Here is a 22,735-nt window from a genome sequence, read left to right as displayed (position 1 = left end):
CTTCACAGCCTTCACAGCCGGCCGCTCCCGAGTGACGCTCCAGGGCCATTCCCGGCTCGCTCCCGAGTGACGCTCCAGGGCCGCTCCCGGGCCGCTCCCGAGCCCTTCCCGGGCCGTTCCGGTGCCTTCCCCGGTGCCCCCCGCTCCTGAGGGGCCAGACTCACCGAGGGCGAGGCGAGGAGGCAGCCGCCGCCGCTCCCGCCAGCGCCGCAGCCGCCCCCGCCGCCGCCGCGCCGAGCCTCCCCCATGAGCAGCAGCGGCGGCGCGGAGCCCCCGGCGCAGCCCGACAGCATGAAGGACCTGGATGCCATCAAGCTCTTCGTGGGGCAGATCCCGCGCAACCTGGAGGAGAAGGACCTCAAGCCGCTTTTCGAGCAGTTCGGCAAGATCTACGAGCTCACCGTGCTCAAGGACCGCTACACCGGCATGCACAAGGGTGAGCCCGGCGCGGCGCGCACAAAGGGGCGGCGGGCCCGGGCTCGCTCCACGCGTGACCCACCGCGGTGTGCTGCTCTCCCACACGCCCCGCATCCCTCAGCGGGGGCTGGCGGTCCCCGATCCGCTGCCCGGGAACGCGTCCGCATCCCCAGCGGCCACGGGCGGGGTCCGGCATCCCCCCGGTGGAGCCCCCGGCCGCGGCCCGCGCCCCGCCGGCAGCCCGGGGCCTGTCGCCCCGCGTGGGGTGCGGTGACAAAGGCGGCGGTGGCAGCGTGGGCCGGGCCGAGGCTGCTGCGGAGCGCGGGGGCCGCAGCGGGACCCTGGCCGGGCTGCTGGCCATGCCCTAAGGGGGCTCACAGCGACCCCGGGCAAAGGTTCGGCGCTGCGGTTTTAAAATCCGTGCAACAAAGAATATTGGCCGCCAATGTGCTGCTGTCAGTGGCATTTGGGGTAGGTGAGGGGCCTTCGTGATGGCGCACGGGGAGATGAGGGGTCTTCCTTCGCTGAAGGACCTTTAGTGGGTGCTGAAAAGTTTGAGGAGGCTCCTTTAGCCTCGCTTATTGTTGTGTTTTTATACTGAAGAGCTGTCGCGTTCGGCGTGGCAGCTCCGTTCAGTGGAGCGGCTCTACCCCACCCCAGCAGGTGTTTGGGATCTTGTGACCAGCACGGCTCCAGCCAGAAGGGAACTCACAGAGTTGTTTGCTGTAAGATCTCAGGGGGTGATGGCAATCTCGCTCCCTGGCACAGGTAGAACAATCTGCAGGGAACTGACAGTGAATACCCTGAAAGCTGTCGGTGCTCAGCCTGGGCTGCTGTGCTCTGAAATGATCTGTGATGGGGCCATGTGTTGGTGCATGCTGGAGGGAGTGTGCCACGCTCAGTCCTGATGCCTCACATTTTGGAGGAAAGGTAGCAAAAATCGAGTGCCTTGGCAACGTGAACCATTCTAGACTGAGCAGAGAGGGAAGAGGACAAGATAAAAACAAGTGTATTTCCAAACAAAAGGCCAAATTAACTCCATCACAAAAGGAAAACACTTTTTCATTGAAGCCTGTGAGGGCTGGGCTAGAATGAATTTAGCTGAAGAAGTGTGTCTGGTTGTGAGTGAAAAACGAGGATGCCATGTGCCTGTGTGTCTCTGTGTGCAAGGAGCTGCATCCAAACCTGCTGCCAGGGGATGGTGAGTTGCAAGGTTTCAAACCCAGCAAGGAGGAGAATGGGCCAAGGCAAGAGACAATTGCACATTTCATTCCAGCTGACATCTTAAATATAGACTGTGTGGTCTGAGGTCAGCTTCCAGGCAGGAGACAAATTCTAGGGATCTGCTTAGATATGGAAATTAGAGGGGACAGCAGTGGTACTAACCAGATGTGTGTGATACTAACTTGCTGTTAGAAGCAGGATTTCTGCAGTGAAATAAATACATCCTTTTGGTTCTAATTTTTTGTTGTTTTTTAGTGAATGTGGGTGTTGTTGGTCAGAGGTTGTTCTGTCCAGAAGAGGCTGTTGAGATGTGAGGTTCTCTGGTGGTTGTTGTGGGGTTGTTTCCACACCCCTTCAGTTCCCTCTGCCCCTCCCTGTCCTGTTTTGTACAAAGTGAGAGGCTGGGATTCCTTCCCTGGTGGCATGAGTTTGCATGTAGATCCTCAGCCTGTTTTGGGAACAGCCTCTCCAAAAGAAGTCATCCCTTCACAAGGAAGTGTGTGGGGGTTTAGCGTGCAGTGAGGCAATGAGCTCCACAATCCAGCCCACCGTGATGCCTGATCACTCCCATGTACCAGTTTTGGCTGCAGTGGCTTGTGCTCCATGCAGGAAGGCCGTGGTGGTGAGGAGCTGCTGCTGGCATCAGCAGGCCTGGAAGGTGCCAGGCTGACCCAGGAGCTGCAGTGGCCTGGAGCACTGTCACAGCCCCTGAGCAGGGGACACTTTGGCTGCAAGCTTGTTCCTGCACTGTGCAGGAGCCACCTTTCTGGGGCAGTTCTAACAGCAGACTCAGTTTTCTCTCCCCATGTTCCTGATCTGCAGTGAGATCCAATTGACAGCTCACATGCAGCTTCCATCTGCTTTTTTCCCTTTCTCTCCCCAAAGGGGAGGAAGCGGTTGTGTGAGAAGCCAGCACTGCTGGTGAAGCCCAGTGTGTCCTCTTGTGTTCCCTTGCAGCTTGACATGGAGCTGAGCAGCCACCTCTGCCTCCAGGGAGGAAGAAAGGGTGGAAAAGGCCTACCAGGGGCTGCAGGATGTGAGTGGAGCAGTGTCCAAGAGCTGGTCCTGTATGGGTGCTGAGAATGGATGAATTCAGTGGAGGCAGAGGAGAACCTTGGAGATCTAGAAATGTGAACTCTGCTATGAAATGGTTTTGTTAGTACCTGACTAGTCATGTCTCAGCAACCTGGCTACTGGTAGCTGATACTGTTCCAGCCTAATATTATTCATGAGGCAGTTTTTCTATTTATGTTAATCACAGATACATTTGCATGTTAATGGCAGTGTTTGTCTCAAAGCTAATATTTTCATGGGAAGAGCGGGGAGGTGTTTGAACAGGCTTTTGGAATGGGTCAGGGGAGGCTGAGTGGGAAGAATCAAGTGGAAATTTTTGGCCTTGTGTTCCAGGATTAGGCAGAAGGCAGTTCCGTCATAAGTGTCAGCTGGATGGGTTTCCTAGGAGTGCTCATGGTAGGGAAAGTGGAGCGATTAAGGAGTGTGAGATACCAAACTGAGCTGCAGGGGAATATTCAGCAGGGGCAGGAGCAGCCCTGTCACAGGCCTGTGGACAGAGAGGTGGCTTTTCCAGAGGGCAAGCATACAACAACACCTCCAGCCCAACTTGCCTCCCTGGCAGCCCAGTTTTGACTCAGCTTCTGCAGGCTTGTAGATTAGCTCCCCACTGACTCCATGCTTCCCCTGCTGAAGTATTTAATGTGATTTCTGATGCTAAGCAGAATCTAGAGATCACTCCCTCCTGCGAACCAGCAGCCTTTTCTTGCTCAAGGCTTTAGACTGCTGATGTGTGGAGTAATATTTAGGATCTGAAGGGACTGTAAATTTCAGAGTCAATGTGTAGTTTGTAGGGAGGATCAGGCACAGAATATATATAATTTTTTATGTAGTCTCTTGCAAGTGGAACTAGGCTGGGTTCTGCTTTCAGGGAGCTGGAGCCTGTGGAAGTGGGGTGGTACCACAGATGCTGATGGGACATAGAGGGATCTTTGGCAGAATGATGGTGGCCTGGCTTTGCAGACAGTGTTCTGGGTGCTGTCCTGTGTCCCTGTGCTGGGAATGGGTCATTGGCTGCCCAGGGCCTGGGGCCTTCCAGGCTGACACTTCTTAACACCCTGAGCACTTTCTAGCACCATGTCCTGTGTCTCAGCAGGCACTGCTGACTTGGTGTGAGAAGTGCCCAAAGGGGCCTGAGCCTGTCTGTCTGAGCTTGCTGTTAACTAAAGCAGGAAATGTGGAAGTGAGAAAACCAAGTGAGAGTGACAAGCCCTTCTGTATCCCTGTGGACATCTCTTCACTCTTGAGCAGATCCTTGGGTGGCTCTGTCAAGCTCAAAGTAAGCCCACAGAACCCATGAAAGACATTGGTGAGCAGAATCCTGTCACAGCATCCCAGGAGTAGCTGCAGAGTTAGTGTGTGAGAGATAACAGCTCTTCAGGAAGGAAGTTTATTTTCCCCAAATATTTGTTTACACAGGCTTAGAGCATAGTGTTTCTTCCAAACCTTTTAATGTATTTCTGACCAGGACTTTGCAAAGAGAATGGAATTGACAGCTGCACTCTACCTCCAAAACACCTGGTTGTGAAAGGCAGTAATCATTTTTCCAAAAGACGTGGCTGACATCTTTAGCTCCCTCCTTTCCAGAGCCAGTACAGCTTCCCAGCTTCCTGCTACTGGGGCAGTAAGACTGAGAGGAATGTCCTCAACAATCAGAGGCATGAAGAGTTTGGGGACAGAGCAGTGGACCAGGCTGTCCTGTACCTGTAGCCCCAGTCCAGACAGGACGTTAGAGGCTGCCTGAGTGCTGCTTCATGCTTGGGTGAAGATAAGGAGCACAAGTGGCTTCTGCTGAGCAAATACCCATATCCTTGTAAAGCAGAGCAGCAGAGGGGGTTGCCCTTGGGTTGGAGTTGGAGTGAGGCATCTTCAGGCTCCACAGTTACAGGATGCTTCTGTCTCTGGAAGCTGCTGTCTCTTGGTACCTGAGCTGCTAAAAGATGAACAATGTTACTGCCTTTGCTGTAGGGAAGAGAAGGATCAGAGGGCTCTAGGGAGGGGATTTGTGGCACTTTTTCACATTTGTGCTGATGGACATAGGTGTTGCTGGCCTTTACAAATCACTGATCATGGTAACAGTACCTCCTTGTGTGAGGAGTGTCTCTCTTTATCCTCAGTAAGTGATGAGTCTTTGTCCAGTTCCCATTTTTAGCTTGTCCTCTCATGGACTGGGGTTTTTGAGTCTGACAGTGTGCTTTGCCTCAGTTTTGACATTCCTGAGCACTGGAATATGGGACTCGAGGATGGGGTTTGCATGGTTTTATTTATGTAGACATAACTCTGCTCCTATTGGAGTTTTCTTAGGTTGGTGGCTGATGCTCCTGAGACAAGGATGATGCCTTCACTGCACGTGGGCATTGTACCAATGCATTGAAGCTTTTAGTGGAATAAATTGCTTATTCCCAACTGCTGACTTCAGAGTTTTGTGAGCTAAACCTGGCCCAAATTATCTTAGAATGAGTCTTGTATGACTTGCATAGTAGCAGACTGGAGCAGCAGGTGGAATTTGGTATCTGTGTTTGAGGCTTTGGTGACCAGGCCTTCAGATTCATTAGAAATAGATTATAGAGGTTTCAGAGTCTGATCTCTCTGGTTACAGAGCTGCTTTTGAGGCTTGATGTCAGAGCAGTCCATGGGAAGAATGAAAGCCAAGGGGAGCTCCCCCACCACAGCAGAGCCAGCTGCCTTTGCCAGGAGCACTGAAGTTTACCTGCATTCTTCCTGGCCTCACTGCATTTGTTAAATTACCTGTTGGTCCCATGTCTGACTTTGGTGCAGCATTCTTGGCTCAAAACCTGGGCAATAAGATTTAATGACCTCTTAGAGATATCTAGTGCTTGTGTGCTGTTTGTGGGAGGTTTTTTCCACTAGCAAGAGGTGTGAGGACAGATGATGTTACCTGCAGCAGCTTCATGGAGATGGGATGGAAGAACAGGATAATTACGTTGCTGTGGTTGGGATTGTCTGAGGAGCTGGCTTCTGCCTGGCCTAAGGGTGTTGTGAGCCATGGAGTCACACTGGGGTAGAGGGGAGACATCCATACAGCTCCTGCACCCACCTTTGGATCCATTGAGAGCAGCTTTGGAATACCCCAAGCCAGGCACAAGAGTGTGGAGGCAGAAAAATGGGCCTCTCTGGCCATAAAAATACATCTGCAGCCCCAGCACAGCAGTGTAGACAGGGATATTCATCAGCAAACCAGAGGGACTGGTCCTGCCTTTGCTTGGGATGTGAAATGCTTCTGTGGATAGGAGGAGGATGAGTGAGGGGGTCAGATGCATTCTGAGTCTATTCTCCAGTGCTTTGCCTACCCTCATCTGAAACAACTCAAGTGATGGAGCTCCAGGCACTTCCCTGGGGAGATCATTCCACAGTCTAAATCTCATTCTGCTAGGAAATGTTTCTTGATAACCAGCCAGATTTTGCCTTTGCTTATTCTTAGCATCAGAGCACCCAAAGATGATCCCTCTTCTTCCTGGAGGGGCTACAACTCCTCCCCTCCTCCCTTGGCTCCAGCACTCGTCTGAGATGTTGAGTCATATCTTGACGAAGAATGTCAGGATCTGGCCTTTTCTCTATGCTTTTTAGCTGGCTTCTTAAATTGGCCCTTGCAGAATGCACGCTGCTCTGCTGGGCTCTGTGCTGCCCTTGCTGTGTGTATGTACGTTGGTGTGTGTTTGTGTGCATCATACAGCACACAAGGCCAGGCCTCTCCTGCTAGAGCTTTCCCTGATTTGTGTATCTGGATCACAGAGCTTTTCTATAAGCCTAAAATTACAGATACTTTTCTCCTTTCCTTGCTTCTTTTCTTTCTTTAGTCGGTAATCATGCTGCTCCTTGCCTCTCTCCTGATCCTTCTATTTGGGACTGTTTCTGCCACAAACAAGATCAGCTTTCCTTTTGCTCTCCCATTGTGTTTCACCTTGTTCAACACCTGTGTCAAGCCCTGTTGATTCACTGGGACCCTTTTTCAGCTCTTAATAGATTTTAGATGTGGCCTGCAAGTCCTTTAACGTTGTTTCTTTGTCTTTTTATTTTTTCCACGGAGCTTTAGACACATCCAAATTATGTAACATTTGTGTTGATGTTCATCTGCAATTGCCTGTCTAACTTGACACTCGCTGTATCTGCTGCAGGTTGTGCATTCCTCACATACTGTGCCAGAGACTCTGCCATCAAAGCCCAGACAGCACTGCATGAACAGAAGACTTTGCCAGGGGTAAGTCCCAGTGAATTGTCTGGAGTTGATGCCGTGGGCAGGATGATGGGGAATTTTCAGGGGAGGGAGCGAGGGCGAGAGGTGGCTCAGATCAATTTTCCTGCTTGTGGAAGAGGAGGGTGTTTCAGGGGGTTAGAGCAGGGATATGGGAGTGGGAGCACAGCACTGTTCTTCAGAGCTGCTGGTTTTTTTCTCTGGCCAAGTCTGTTTCTGTGCTGCTCTTTGCTCTCTGTGGTGTGACAGGACACCTTCAGCTTTCTGTCCTTGTCACTAGGGAGCTGTGGGCTTTGGGGTGAAGTGTGTGGGTGCACAGTGGGTATTGCTGAAAAACTCACACAAGATAAGATACCAGAGCCTTTTTCCAGGTGTGTAGAACCTCCTGGTGCATCCAACTCTACTCTGTCATTGCCCTGCAGGGTGCCTGGACAGAGCTCTGATGCAGTGGCTGAATTGGATCAGCCTCTCAAAAATAAAAAAATACACTTGCCACATGCTATTGTTTAGAGGATAAATGGGTTATTTAGGTGAGAGGAGGATTGCTGGTCTATTCCTGGGTCTTGCTCACTCCATAGCTGGTCTTGGGAGCAGAGTTCAGTGGAATTTGAGGGAGGCTGGGCATTGTGGAACAGGTCCCTCCTTGCCTGGCAGTCCTCTGCCTCCCTGGGACCTGCTGGAGAGCTGAAAGAAGTTCTGGATTGTTGCCCTTCCCATTTTGGTATGATTTAAGAGCTTTGACTGGGCAGTTCCCTTGCTGTACTGAGGGGGTTGATCAAGCACATTGAAAGGATTCATTTGGAGGTGAGTAGGAGGAGGAGTTGGGTACTTATAGATAGAAGCTCACAGGAGGCCCTGAGTGCTCAAGGCAACAGAATAATTAATGTAAACCAGGGGTCTCTGGAGGGTGGTTAGGAATTCTTAACCATAACATTTCCTCTTTAACCCATACAGGTCCAATGAGCTTCCCTCAACTCTCCCAGCTGCCCTCAAGACCTCCACACACACACACACATCATTTTCTGTGTTTGTTTACCTGTGCTTTTTTTGCATGGGCCTGTGCTGGTATCTGAGTGCTGAAAAATGCATGTGACTTAATTACCACTTAACAGGATCCTTAACTCAGAACAGCCAGGGGGAAGAGTACAGATAACCAGCACAAATCTGCCTGAGTTATTTTTGTGTGATGGGAAATGGTTGGATTTTTGAACTGAAGCACTGTAACCTCGTGTGTTGGTCCAGGGCAGAGCTGACAATGTTTATAAGAACAAGTCAAAGGATGGAGGAGCAGTTGAAAGGAGTCATGGTACAGTGCTGTTAATGCAGGGGGGAAGTCAGACGTGTCTGTAAAAAATTATTCATGTGAGGCTTGGTGAATTCAAGGCAATCTCAGTTTTGCTACAGTTCTACATCGGGGATTTGTTGCATGTTTCACAATGTTCTCTGCTGTCTGTGCTCTCAGGGGTTGTAGAGAGCTGCATGGAGCAATGTTTAAAGCAGCAATTTATCTATGATGTGGTGATCTAAAGGCTTTTTATGTTAAGGGAGGTGTAAGACACTGCCTGGGAACAGTAAGAAGTCTGTGGTAGGTGAGTACTTTTGAACATACTTGTCTGGAGACAGTTAATGAGCAGTGTGGTGTAATTATGTTTCAGGATTAGGATGAAGATGAGCTGTGCTGCATTTGGAGCTGTCTATTTTCAGGCTGCCAATATACCACTTCATCACATTTAGTTTCTCTTTTGTTCAGTCCCTCGGTGACCGAGAAGGCAGAATTCTCTCTCTCTTTGGTCATTTAGAGATGGTTACTTGGCATGGACATGGGCTGGGTGAGCTGAGGGAGCTTTCAGCCATGGTTTGCTGGTGTCTGTGTAGCATCACCTGTCCTTGTGGCCCAGCTGATCACAGGCAAGGCTTTGGAAATGAATCACAGACAGGAGGGCCAGGCAATCGCTTCCCTGTTCTCAGAACAAGGACATAAAATTTAATCTCTGGGTCATTTCACATCTGGGTCATCTTCTGGTGATCTCTGGGGCAAAGCCTATCCCCAGGAGTTTAGCCAGGGCCCCAGCACAGGGCAGAGCACAGAATGTACTCATCACACCACTGAAATTTCAGTCAATGGGCTGGTAAACAACTGATTTCTTGTGCATTTTACCCATATCCTTTCTCTGTATTGCACATAGCAGGAGAAGAAAGAAAGCTGAAGGCTGATGAAGTGTGGAGTGACACAAACTGTCACCTGAAGGCAAGGCCAAACCTCAGCAGGTTTAGAGACAGCAAGGGATCAAACTGGCAGAGGAAGGATCTTGTGCTGATCCTACACTTGCTGTTGCACCACCAAGCAATTGCAGATGCCACAAGAACCAAAGTACCTTCCTTTGTTGGTCTCAATGCAGAGAGCTGTGGTTGAACTCAACAGTTCATGAACCTCAATAGAGACAAATGACTTTCTTGGTCTAGACTGAGGATTTGGTAAGGACAGAGTTTGAAACTCTGGATTTGCTATGGTTTCTGAGATACTCTTAGGCTGTGACTGGGCTCTCTTCCAGGCTGTCACTGGGTCAGTCTGGGCCCACAGAGGTGTTGCTGAGGTCCTCCAGGTCTGATGTCAGCAATGTCAGCCCACCTGCAGGGCCATGAGTGTAGTGTATCTTACCTAAGCTTTTATATATAGTTATATTTTAGGTTTTCTACATAAGTCAGTAGGAATCACTGTGGTGTGTATTTATTCTTGTGGCATTTGGGGCAAGTTCTTGTGTGAGGTGAAAATTCTCTTTTGTTTCTGGATTGGGTGCTGTTGGATGTATGGTAACTAAATGGAATTTAAACTCTAAAAAATTTATTTTTTGACAGTAAGGCTCAGTATCTTTTTCTGAGGTAGACAGAATTTTGGCTTTTACATTATTTTATATGGGCCAGTGTGCTCAGGCTGTAAAGCAACAAGACTGTCATAGAATCATCAGCTTGGGAAAGACCTCTGAGATCACTGAATCCAACTATTAACCCAGCACTGCCAAGTGCACTAAACCATGTCCTTAAGTGCCACATCCATACATCTGATGGTGACTCAACCAGTCTCACCTGTACACCTGCATATTGTATTATCTAACACACCTGTGCTGCCCCCTGAGCTGGTGAATTGTTCAAATCAGGCCTTGAAGGCTTTTTTCCTAAATCCAGTGTCCTTTTCAGGTGCCAGCCAGCCCAGCAGTGCTGTGTTTCACCTTCTCCCCACTCCTCCCTGCCTCAGTGAAATGATATTATATCTCAATAACCCATGCCTTTGATTCGTGATTGTGCCTTCACTTTGCTGAGTTCTGAAAGGAATTGGAGAGGTTATTAATGACACACAGTGATCACACAGCAAGTTAAAGCCTCTTGCTAAGTGAAATTTGAGGGAAAAGCATCCAGCTTTTCAATATTTCGCAGAAACGCTTTATGTCTCTTTTCATTTGCAGCCAGACAGTTGCAAATTACATAAAATTGCTCCTGAAGAAGAAGAGGAAGAAGAATAGAGGGAGGAAGTGGAGGGGGGGAGGTTTAAAAAAGTAATTCTTTTGGCAAGGTACAGTTACAGTTTTATTTCTATGCAGAACAAAGAAAGGCCTGCTGAAAGGTAGGCAAGTAAGTGGCAGAAATTGGTATTGATCCAAGCTGGGAATACGGGCAGTTTAGGAGCAGTGATGAGGGTACTGAAATGTGGCTACATCATAGGGAGAACTCATGGATGCAGGGACACAGGAATGGAAAATTACAGAGAGCAGCAGCATGAGAGCAGACAGAGGCTCTGGGAATGCACCAGGGGTTGAGAAGCTGCAGCACTAATTCAGGTGGTTGGGCACCAGCATTAGTGCAGAGACCCAGCACAGCTCGAGCAGAGGACATCCCTGTGGGTAGGGATGTCCTCTGCTGTGTGTCTGTGCTGCCAGGAGCAAGGGCTCACCTGGGCCATCTGCCAGGATCCACAGCCTGAAGAGGTAGGAGGGAGCACAGGTGACTGAAGGGACTTTGGTGGAGAGGGCATCTCATTCTTCCCTCCCCTCTCATTTGTGCAATGCTGATGTAAAGGCAGCTTGGACCAGTATTTCTGAAAGTTTCAAGTGGTCTAAATGTTTGGCTGAGTTTTGAAGCTGGGCCTCACTTGTTAATGTTTGCAGCTTGAGCCCTTGATTAGGGCAGGGTGAAGTTTTTCCCATGTCCATCCTGCAGGTTTGATAGACAATACCAGCAAGTTCCTGAGAGCCACGCAGCATTATCAGTTAGAAATACAGAGAGCATGCCAAGGCTATCTCGTGGAAATGGCAGCACCAGGCCATGAAGGTGCTGGGCTAAAGCAGCCCCTGGGCAAGAAGCAGCAGAAGTGCCTGTTCAGTGCAGAGGGAATTGAAAATGCTTGTGCTGTTGAGGGTTTGGCTTGAGGGGCTGAGAAGTCTCAGTGAGACAAAGCAGCTGCCCAGTGAAATGCCTACATTGAAGAGCAAGCTGCCAAGGCAGACAGTGCCTCCTGTTCCCTGTGGAATTGGAAGAACAGTGAAGTCAAAGATCAGCACCCGTTCCCATGTGCTGACCAGGTGGACACATTCAGGCTCTGTCTTGTGCACAAGGGGTTTTCCTTTCTCCAGAGAAATTGCTGCCCTTTGAACAGACAGGCCCTGGCATCTCCTTGCAGGACAAACCTTTGACTTTTGCCTCCCAGAGCTGGGTCTTCCCTGGTGATCTCACTGAGCTGTGTTTGTGGGCTCACCTGTACCTGCACACCAGCCTACACAGACCTTGGTCTTTGCAAAGGCACCATCCTCCTGAGTGGGGCTCCTCATTCCCACCTCCGTGGGGTCATCTGGGGTGTGTGCCTGCACACAAGTGTTTGTGAATATGGATATAGATGGGATCATAGGATAATTTATGGTGGAAGAGACCTCTGGGGCTTCTGCTCAAACCCTACTCAAAGCAGTGCTGACTACCCCAGATCACTGAGGGCCTTCTCCAAAGGAGATTTGACTGTCTCCAGGGGCAGCCTGCAGTCACCTGGGGCCTCTTTTCTAGTCTGCCAGCACCCCTAAAGGGAAAAAACTTATTTCATATCGGCCCAGAACTGGCTCAGGGGATTCATTTGATGGTGCTGGGGCTTGGGCCCGTTTTGGGTGGATTTTCCCGTGGGTGCGTCAGTACCGCTGGAGGTTTTGCTCTGCTCAGATTGTCAGTGTTGGTGGTTGCCAAGGGAACTGGCACAGCCTCTCTGTGTGCAGGCAGAGGGTCCTTGTGCCTGGTCCCCTCTGTTGCATCAGCAGAGATGTCTTTTCCTGGCCACTGTCATTCCCCAGCCATGGCTGCAGCAGCCCAGTGGCAGCCTGTGAACCTGCCAGCACAGCCAGGCTCTGCAGAGCTTTTGTGTCATCAGCTCAGACAGTGCTGCCCCAGGCTCTGCCCTTCCCTGGTTTCCTGGGGAGGCTGCAGCTTGTGCACAGAGAAGCACCTGAACGTGCTCACTGGACCAGTGGTGCACCAGTGGGCACAGGGAAAAGCACAGGGTGCTGGGTGTCCTTTCCAGTGGGAACATCAAAGCCAGCTGAGTGTGTGCTCCCAGCTTTTTCCTGTGCAGCTTTTTTACACTTGCTCAGGATAACTTGGTGACCCATCTCACAGCATCTTGTAAAGCTTTTTGCAGGCCTTAAGCCCTAAGCATTCCTTAGGCCTGCTAAACACTTTCTACTTCAGTGGGAATGACAGATGTGACAATCTTGGGCAAGTCTCTGAAGCAAGATGCTGAAGAAAGATGCTGCAGCTAACACAGGACTGTGGGTCTGAGCACCCAGCTGTGCCTGGGTCCTCAGGCCCATGGCTGTCTGGAGGCCAGAATGATCTCTTGTGGTCTTGATGAACTTTCTAGATGAGTTTTTGGGTTTTCATTTCCATCAGTTGTCCAACAATCTTCCTTGCTTATGCAAAAAGATGTAGCTGAGCCACAGGCAGAAGCTGTGTGGTTTGTACTCTGGGATTCACATCCTGCTTCTGCCACAGACTTTCTGCATGATTTTCATCACCACATGCCTCGATTCCTCCACCTGGAACACACTGCTCATAATTATCCTTGTCTCCTCCATAGTGGGATTGAATGAGGTGAATTCCTAAGCAGCCTGTAGGGCTGTGCCAGAACCTGGTACTAATGTTGCTTGTGTTTCTGTATGAGACAACCCCTCTTTTCTCAGGGAAGGATGGTTCTCCTGGACAGGGCTAAGGCACACTGAGATGTCAGAGGGAAGATGCAAGTAGGATACTTGAGCACTGAGACTGGCACCAATCCAGCCCTGCTTGGATTCCCAATCAGAAATGGAATCCAAATGAACAAATTAGTATTTAGATTTATGTGCTCTGCCCAGTTAGAAGTGATTATGATCATTCAGGCAGGGCATTTTTAACTGGCCAGAGGAGGACAAGCCCACAATTTGTAAAGTGAAGAGCCCAGGACCTAATTCTGCCAATGGCCTTGGATGCCTTTTGGTTCCTGACATCCCAGAGGAGCCAGCCTGCATTGTGTGTTTCATACACTGTGCTTCTGACCTTCTTAACACTGTGAGGTTCCCCTGCATTGCACCTAAGGGGCTATTTTACATCACTTACTTGTAATTAATAGAGAGGCTTGCCCTGCTTTCCCAGGGGGCTTTTTCCCTCTATCCAGCTCTTGCAGTTTGAAAGCTGAAGAAGGGGGATCTGGGAGTCTTCTCCTTGAAGAACAGGGTTCCCAGATTGCTGAGCTGACTGACAGCTCATGCTGGGCACTGATTAAACACGGGGAGCCAGTTCACCTCCAGAAGTCTTTATCTGGGGTTTATTGAGAGAAGTGGTGCATTTTGGCCTTGGTGAAACCAATAGCGAAGCTTCCTCTGACTTCAGGAGTGCCAGGATGTTTCCTAAGAGCCTTGACCTCAAGAGTGCTACAAAGGTGGGGAACATTTCCTCAAAGCAGCGGGGAAGCCCAAGCAGAGCAGGGTTCCCTGCTTCTCTGTGCTGCCCAGATCCTGGGATTGGGGTGGGATGTAATCCAGACACTTTCAGCAATTCCTCTCAGCTTTGCCTGTTCCCTGGAAGTCCCTGGGCTCCTCGGGGCTGCAGTGACCCTCCCTGTGGGTGTCTCCTCGCTGTTCTCAGAAGGCTGCACAGGATGTGGCTGCTGTGCAATGCTCCTGAGGTCAGGATAGCCTCAGCCCCATCTGCCTGCCCTGTATTCTGGGATTCTGGGCCCAGCTGGGTATATATACATATATAAATACGGTTTTCTTATTCAGGTGTGCAGCCTCAGGTGATGACTGGAGGCCAGGAGAATTTGTACTTCCAGAGTTTACTATGTAAGCCAGAAGTGCATCCTCTCTGCTGCCCTGTTCCTCTCTTTCTCCCTCAAATGGCCGAGGTAAAACTTGACCTCCCTCTACTGTGTGTTCCTGTAGGGGACAGAGCTCTTTGAGACCTGTGAACAAAGTTTAGGATCTCCCAGGGACAGTTCTCAAGACCGTGATTGAATTAAAGCTGCTATGGGCTCCCTCTGCTTGATAGGCCTTTGATAATTTGTTAATTGTGGTGGCAACATTAGGACTAAAGTGGTGGTGGTGTCCTACTTCATGGAAGCCTCTGGGTGTCCACCTCAGTGCAAGGAAAACCATGGCTGCCTCAGCTGGGAGATCTCCTGTTTCAAGAAGAAGCTGGCAGACAATCCTGCTGCTCTTCTCCAAGCTTCAGCATCTGGACAAATTTCTTGTATCTTGTTTTCTTCTCTTTACCCATCTTCCAGAACAGACGAAGACCAGCCCAGAGACCCGACCTCAGGTTGGTGGGTGTCTCTCAAAGTCACTGGAGCTGGCAAAGCCTCTGGAATTGCCAGCCCTTGACCCAGGGCTTGGTCTGACATGGGCAGAGGGAAAGTCTTCCTGTGCCCACCCCAGCTGCTGTTTCAGGTGGGCAAGAGAGGAGCTGTGGCTGTAGCTGGGGGGTGCAGGGCAGCCCTGCTTCTTCTTGTAGCCCCAGCCAGGAGCTGCCTCTGTGTTTGCACCGGTGCTGACCCACATTGCTGCACCGGCAGTGCCGCCTCTCCTGCCAGGACAGAGTGCTGTGGCCACCTCACCTCACTGGGTCAGTGGCCCTTGGGATGCGCTTGCCCAGGGCAGCTTCGGTGGGGTCACCACCCTTGGGGTCACGTCCCTGGGATGGGGGAAAGGATAGGGATGGACAGATGGGTAGAGGGGGCCCCTTCCCCAGAGATCATATCAAAATGTCTCTTTTGTGCAAAGCAGAGGGAATGCCCCCAAGAGCTGGTTTCCATGGCAACTGCAAATGTCAGGTTCCATGTGGTGAATAACCGTTTCCATGACAACACCTCCTTTATCCTAGGTGCTGGGAGCTGGAGTGACAGCCCTGTTGGGGGAGGGGACAGGGAGATGGCCTCAGGTACTTAACCTCCCCCTCGTCTCCCCCATCCTTCCCTCAGCCCCTGCATCCCTGGGAGGGTGGTGCTGGATGTGTGTGCGCTGCATTTCCACAGCATCCCTGCTGCCCCTCCTACCCCCACATGGCTTTAGGGCTTTGGCTTCCTCACAGAAGCTGAGATCCGAGTCTGTCCCTCTGCCTGCCTCCCCATCAGTTCAATTAGTTTAGCCCTGGTTTTGCATCCTGGGTAGAAACAAAACTATTCCTCGGTGCTGGGGGAGCAGTGGGATGTGACGTGGCCAGCTGCCTCTCCTGGCTCTGCATGGAGCCCTCTTCTGAGCACACATCTGGGCTGCCTGCCCTCTCCCACTCAGCCTGCTCCCACAGCTCTGCCAGCCTCAGCTCACACAGGCAGGGTGCCAGGGACCGTGAGCACTGACAGCAGCCTCTCAGCAAGGAAATTGGAGGCTTTGTGGAACAATTTCTGACCTCAGAGTCCTGAATCCCTGCCCCACATCCCACTCAGCTCAGGAAAGAGGTGCTGGGCCCTTGGTGGCTCCTGGGGGGAGCAGCAGCCTGGAGGCTGGCGAGTTCCAGTGCTGCAAGTGCTGGGGCCATATGGCAGCAGCAGCAGGATATCGAGAGCTCTGCAAATCCCTGCAGCTGATCAAGAATGGGAAAAGGACCTGCAGCCTCTCCCTCTTCCCTAAATGATTCAGCAGGTCTTGGGGTTGTTGTCTGTCAAGGTGCAGCACGGCAGCAGCTTGGCCTTCCTTTGGGGAGCTGCCAGCCCATCCCTGGGGCCATTATCAGCAGCTCCATGATCAATCCTTGAGGCAGGAATTGCGTGGGCCTGCTCCCAGCCTCTGTTCATCCTGCCTGAGAGCCATCAGTCAGGGGAAGCCAGCTTCACAGCCCCCAGCTGCCAGGCTGTGTGCCATGCCATGCCAGCCTGTCACCTCCTGCTTGGCATCTCTGTCCTGTGAGCTGCAAAGCCACCTCATGAATTTTCTCCAGCTGTTGGGAATGTGGTCTCTGCCTCTGTTTCTGGCCAGTCTGGCTTAGCCACCACTTGGAGACTGACAGCCCTCCACATATATTGTATGCTGGCTTCTAAACACATTTCAGGTGATGACTTCTGTGGCTTGATTTCATTTTCTGTTTTGTTGTTGTTTTTCCTCAGGGGTTTCCTAAGAGAGGGGGCAAACTGTGCCTGGATCTGCAGCTCATGTGCAGGCCTTCACTGCAATATTCTGATGGTTTTTTATTATGAATGTCACTGATTCAGGTCACTGTCAGCCTCTGTGAACGATGCTGAGAGACATGGAGTGAGATGTGTTGTGAATGTGGAAATCTGCCCTGTGCACCATTCCTTGGAGGATATTCTGGTGCAGTTGGATCCTGCTAGCTGGGAAAGGAGGCTACAGCTTGTCAGCTGCCTCTCTGGGCAGCACAGGACACACAGACCTGCCAGCACATGAGTTTTGCCCCACTTTGCAAACCAGGCAGTTAAAACTGTGGGTTCCTTAATGCAGGAATTACTACTTCTGCCTTACCTGGAGAGTCCCTGTACCATGTGAACTAGGCCACCCTTCAGGTTTGATTGTGGTTTGATTATTGCTGATGACAATAGTGGCAAGAGAAGGAAAACCCTCTTCTCCACACCCAAGCAAGAGGAATTTTGCCACTTTCAACCTGAGCATTGCCCTTGAGGGGCAGAGATGAGAGATGTTGCTGGAGAACAGCACTGCCCTTCTCAAGAGCTGCTCTTGTGCACAGAGCTGTCTGCATGAGGGCTGGGGAAGGGGAAACACGACAGGCCTGCTTGCTGTGCTGCTTCTAGCCAAGTTCAGAGCAGTGTCTCTTCCCTGCTGCAAGGACAGTTAGTGGCTCAATTAGGTGACGTGGCCATGCCTGCACTGAGTCAGGGCAGACACAGGAAGAGCTTCCAGGCACGGTCTCACCTCAGGCCACCCTGACCAATGTTCAGGCTCCAGTCACATGGTGATGAGCTGCTTCCTCAGAGTCCTTTCTGTGCCACTTGCAGCAGCTGAGGAGACAGAGGTTTATGCATGGTGGGCATTTCCAGGAGAGCTGAGCAGGGAAAAGCGCCAGGCTCCTTTTGGAAAAAAACGATGCCTTCTTCAAGGGTACTGTTTGCCATCACAATGTCTTGGTTTCCCTTCTGCCCTGTTGACAGTGCTTTAGCAGTGTGTGCTGGGCAGAGGGCCAAGCAATAACCTCTGCATTTCTCTTCCCTTACAGATGGCGCGCCCGATCCAGGTGAAACCTGCGGACAGCGAGAGCCGTGGAGGTAGTTGTCATCTCTCCTTGTTCCTCCTTTGGTGGCCCTGTGCTTGTGAGGGGAGCCAGGAAATGAGACACAGGGTCCTGACTCTGCCTTCCTCTGCATGAGGAGTCTGTGTGTGGCAGAGATGTGGGGGCAGGAGGGCAGTGTAGGGACACAGCAGGACACAGCAGGCAGCTGACAGCACAGCAGGTCCTAAGGGTGATGATGTGCCTGCCCTCTCCACTCTCTTTCCCAGCTATTTGAGGGTCCCATCAGCCTGGCAGTGTCTGCCCCAGGACACTACTGAAGCAGACCTGTGTGGCACTGGGGCTCCTGAAGCCTTTAGGAAGAGGTTCCATCATTCCTACACCTGATCAGCCCAATAAGAGCCAGATCCCTGCAGCAGCATTGGCTTTTTAGCATGTTCAGCTCACTGGTCTGCAGCTGATTCTCCTGTCTGCAGCTCCCTCCACTGTCTCCCCATCACTGCTGAGCTGTGTCAGCCCTGCCACTCTCAGTCCTGCAGCAGCCCCCAGCATGCTGTCAAAGCCAAAATGCTGTTGCAGAAAAGATCACATGATGGGGAAATAATGTCTGAAGGGAAAGGATCCTGAGATGAAGGTGCTGTCAGCCTGCAGGGGACCAGCTTGGCCAGAGCAGCATATACTGAGAAGTTCAGAGCTGGAAGGTTGGGAACAAGAGAATCTGCTAATTTAATGGGGAGTTCTCAGCAGCTCAAATGCCTCCTCCAGGTGGAGAAGGTTTGCAACTTCAGCCCTTTCCAAATCCATTAACTCATTTTACTTCTTTTTCTTGCCTTACTGATCCGTTTCTTTTCCTTTCTCTCCATTCCTACATCTGCCTCTCCATGCCCTGTGCTGTTGGTGCTGCCCCTGAAAACAGTTTAGTAGAGGCCAGGGGAGGGTTTGTGTGCTGCTGTTTGTGCTGTGGGACAACCACATCTGCTGTGGGAAAGCATGTCCTGCATGCTTTATTTAGATTTGGAAGGCTTTTGTTTTACATTTCCAAACAGTTTGTAGTGACTGTCAGTTATTGCACTGTCAAGAACATGAGATATATTTTATAATATTTTATATGTATTTATGGTTGTGTGATACTCCTTTTTTTAAAAAAAATGAGATAGGTGACTTTTGGTTATTTACTTGAGGGGTAGTACACCTAATTTTTACTGAAGTCTGGGCATTTTACTTCAGCCCCTTGGTTTAGGGTTGAATTTAAGGTCCTTACCTGTGCTATGGACAATAAAAATAGACCAGAATCTTCAGGGTGTTTCATTCTCACTGTTGAAAATGATGTTATGAATGGATGAGAGATCCTTTAGGGATGCCTGCAGTGGGTGGTGTGGGGAGGGCTGGTTTCTCACTGACACCTCACATTGCCTCTGGATTCAACCATTAGGTGCTCAATCCTACCACATTGAGTTAAAAAATAAAAAAGTTTGTGTGTCTGGTGAGTGCAACTCAAGTCTCTGGTGTCTAATCAGGGCTGAGGCCATCTCTGCATCTCTCTTTTGCTGGTGGGGCACTACTGGAGGCTCTTCTATACACACCCACCTGATATTAGATGTTGGGATGTGACATCTTTGTTGCCTCTGTCAAATCGAGCTGGAACCAGTCAGCAGGTTAAAAACCAGGGTGCTGATTTGGAAACAAGCTTTTGGCCAAGGCACTGGACTCTGAAATCTCTTAAGTTTATGAAAAGTGCCACATTCCCTAATGGTTGCAAATGTCAGAACATCAACTCTGCTTCCCATGGACAAGAACAGAAATCTCTGGAGTCTGAACACCTGTCTCCTGCAGCCTGTGCATCTCCCTCCAGGCTCCTTGCAGAGCACAAGAACAAGCAGCTCCCACAGGATCCATGACAAACTGGATTTTTTCCTGAGGCAGGAGCAGCATCAAGACAGCACCCTGTGTTTGTCTGAGACAGGTTACTCCTCTGAAATGTTTCTGGTGTGATGCTCCACTTGTCAGAGAGCTGGCTGAACAACTTTGCAGATATGGGAAGAGCAATATCCCTATAGCAGTAGCCCCACACTGGCAGAAGGTGAAAGAAAGATTTGGGGCAGGGCAGAAGTGTATGGATTAGGAATTTATCAAGGAAATAGCTGCATACATCACTGCTCTGCATTATCCTTGAAGGGAACCTCTTTTATACTCACCAGGGACTGACATTCCTCAAGTGAAGCACCCTGAATTAAGAACATGAAGTTAGAGCATCAGAATTTGTCTCTTGGTCTGAGAGATGCTCATTTTTCTGCCAAAGGGGCAGTTTTGGCCAAGCCCTGCAGGGGCTTTGTGGGGATATCTGGATGCTCAGTGTTCCTGCACCCTTCAGAAGAAATTCACTCTGAAGAAGTTGCTTCCAGCATTAGTTCAGAGTGGGACCTGTGACTCTGGGCCAGATATGGGCAGCTTTTCCCTGCTGGGAGCCTGGAGTGTGAGGAGCAGAGGGGCAGAGGAGTTTGTGTGCTCGATGGAGCACTGGGCTGCAGTGATGGGGCATGGACAAGGAATCTCTCTCTGCATCCCAAGATTTCCTGCATCCCATCCACAGCCAGGACCGCGCTTCCCTCTCTCCCTGCTGCTGCCTGCTGCTGGCCAGATGACCTGAATTCTGTGGCTTTGTAGGAGCTGTGTCCAGTGTTTGTGTGCTGTCTCTTGGCCACAGCCTTGTTCCCGTGGTCCCTTCAGCAGCAGCGTGCTCTGTGCTGGCCCCTCCTGCTGCCTGACAGGGCTCGGAGCTCGTTTCCATGGGAACTCGACAGTCAGAGATCACAGTGAATTTTCCTGCTTGCTGGACAGCACGGGAAATTGCCAATCAGAGGGTGAAAATCAGGAGCTGTAGAGAAAGTGAAGGGGAAAACAGCAGGAGGGGAGGGGAGAGCTTCCAGGGCTGCAGGAATCCCTGCTGGGGAGCTGAAGGAGCTGAATGACCCGAGGATGCCCACGGGTTTGGGATGGATGGCTTTAGGATCACAGCTCAGGTGAAAGGGTTTGATAGCAGATCAGGTGAAAGGGTTTGCAGCATTCCAGCCCTGCTGGGGAGCCATGAGTCAGCCTGGATTCTGTGGGAGAACATCTCTGGAAGCTGACGGAATGGAGAGGATCCCGGAGCGTGGGTTGGGCTCCAGGATGCAGACAGGGAGAGGTCAGCAGCACAAGAGCCTTTCAGAGGTCCCCAGCTGCTGCAGAGGCATCCAAAGGGAACAGGCTGGATCATTTTCCTACGTGTGATCTTCAGAACCAGGCTGTACAAAGCAAGATTCACTGTGAAAAAAAATGTTATCAGTGATTTCACTCCCTTTTACTATTGCCGTTCTGGGCATTCAGAAAAGATTCCAAACCCATAGGTGTGTGTATTTATATTTGCCTTTATAGCTTAAGTCTCTATGGTGTCACAGTTTTAACCTGTGCTGCATAGCCAGGAAGACTGGCTTTTTTTTCCCTTCCAAATTCCAAAAAGGAAAGCTGAAAATCCCACATGAAGGCAGGACTTCCAAAAGGTTCTGTTAGTGAGCCCTGTCAGACAACAGAAGACCTGTAAAGCACAGGGATGGAGTGTTCATTGTTTCTGGGGACTTTTCCCACAGGGAAGGGTAAAGAAAAATGATTTTGATTCAGAAATGATGTGATGAAGAAACCACAGGAATTACCCAGGAAATTTGAGGGCTTTTTGAAGGAGAAAATAATGAGTAACTCATAATTTGATGCTGATTTGATTGCAAATTGTAGGGTAACTGACTTTCTCAGATGTCTCAACACCCCCTGCCCCCCTGCCCCAGCCAGCCAGGGGTCCCTGAAGAGAAAGGCAAGACCACCAGATGCATTTCTGGCTGTCAAATCTTAGCCCACACTTATTTGCTTGCTAGTTCAAAGGACAGAGGATTATTTCACAGCACCTAAAGTCACTGCAAGTGTTTCCCAGTGTATTTCTCCCGTGTTGATGATTTTTTGAAGGAGCTCCCTGTGTTTGCCACCCAAAGGCTGCAGCATGGTGCACCTCTCTGAATAAAGGCCTGGCTGCAGCTGCAGTGGAGATTCAGGGTAGAGGAAGGGGGAACCCTACAGAGCTCCAGCTTCTCCTGCCATGGCCAAACTGGGCTCACATCTGGCACCAGGTGGTGTCAGTCAGAGCACAGAGCTGCTGCTCCTTTGTCTCCGTGCTCCTCCTCACTGCCCAGTAAATCTGTTCCTGTCCAGTCCCTTTTCTTTTTCACCTCCCTTCTTCCAGTCAGATTTTCACCTTTTCTCTGTGCTGTTTTCTGGTTGGTTTGAGCACCAGGACTCCTGAGCTGGCCCTTGTGGGGGCAGGTGCTGTCTCCCTGCTCAGAAGGCAGCTGAGCAGCACCTGCTTTATGAACTCCCCTGCCTTGGCTGGGGATTATTGGGCATCACCAATTTGAATGCACTCAATCAGCTGAAATGATGTCTCCAAAGGCAGCCATTGCCATGCAGGTGCAGGGACAAATGTAGAAAGAATCACAAGGAAAACAGAAGGGGATGAAATTCCCATGGGTGTAGTTACCCTGGGATTCATGAAAATGGGGAGGCTGGGAAATCTGGCCTTTAAAATAATACACAAAGCCATCTATTTCAGCCACTTCTAGTTCTATAAATCATGAGTATCTGCTTGGGAGTGGGTTAAGAGCCTTGGCTGTAGCACTTCTAAGACTTTATGTGTGGTGAACACAAGTGGCACGTGTCTGCTGGGGGCTGCAGGAGAGCTGTGCCTGGCTGAGCCTGTGCTGGGGCTCTGGGGCAGGGTGAGGTGACTCCCTGTGGTGTCTCTGTGTGCTGGGTGAGATGTGCCTGCCTGCACATTGCTCTTGTTCACTAAGGAATTTCATTCTGGAATGCACCCCCTGGGGCTGGGGATGTACAAGTGTGTTCCAGGGTGTGTGTGAGCCTCCATAAGTGCTGTGTGTGTGCATCTGCTTTTCTGTGAGGGACCCACGGCACGAGTAGGTCCTGCCTGTGTGTGCAGCTGAGTGCATCTGTAGCTAGCTGAGCAGCAGGGAAAGTCCCCTTCCCTTCCCTTCCCTTCCCTTCCCTTCCCTTCCCTTCCCTTCCCTTCCCTTC

General features: G+C 50.7%; 1 protein-coding gene across 3 annotated transcripts in view; it reads left to right on the top strand.

The window, feature by feature from the left end:
- The first annotated feature begins 207 nt into the window (after positions 1–207).
- The window catches only part of CELF5 (CUGBP Elav-like family member 5), a 36,200-nt gene continuing 13,672 nt past the window's right edge, over positions 208–22,735 (top strand). The window contains exons 1-3 of one of the 3 annotated variants that reach the window (XM_033520152.1): positions 208–436; positions 6,849–6,931; positions 17,609–17,660. In XM_033520152.1, the coding sequence (XP_033376043.1) occupies positions 247–436; positions 6,849–6,931; positions 17,609–17,660 (325 nt within the window). In that variant the 5' untranslated portion in view covers positions 208–246. The remainder of the gene's footprint in view (positions 437–6,848; positions 6,932–17,608; positions 17,661–22,735) is intronic. The other 2 variants (XM_015651856.3, XM_015651857.3) reach the window with 2 other exon arrangements.

This window comes from Parus major, chromosome 28 (genome assembly GCF_001522545.3).
Source record: "Parus major isolate Abel chromosome 28, Parus_major1.1, whole genome shotgun sequence".
NCBI lineage: Eukaryota > Metazoa > Chordata > Aves > Passeriformes > Paridae > Parus > Parus major.
This window is presented reverse-complemented; position numbering and strand designations above follow the sequence as displayed.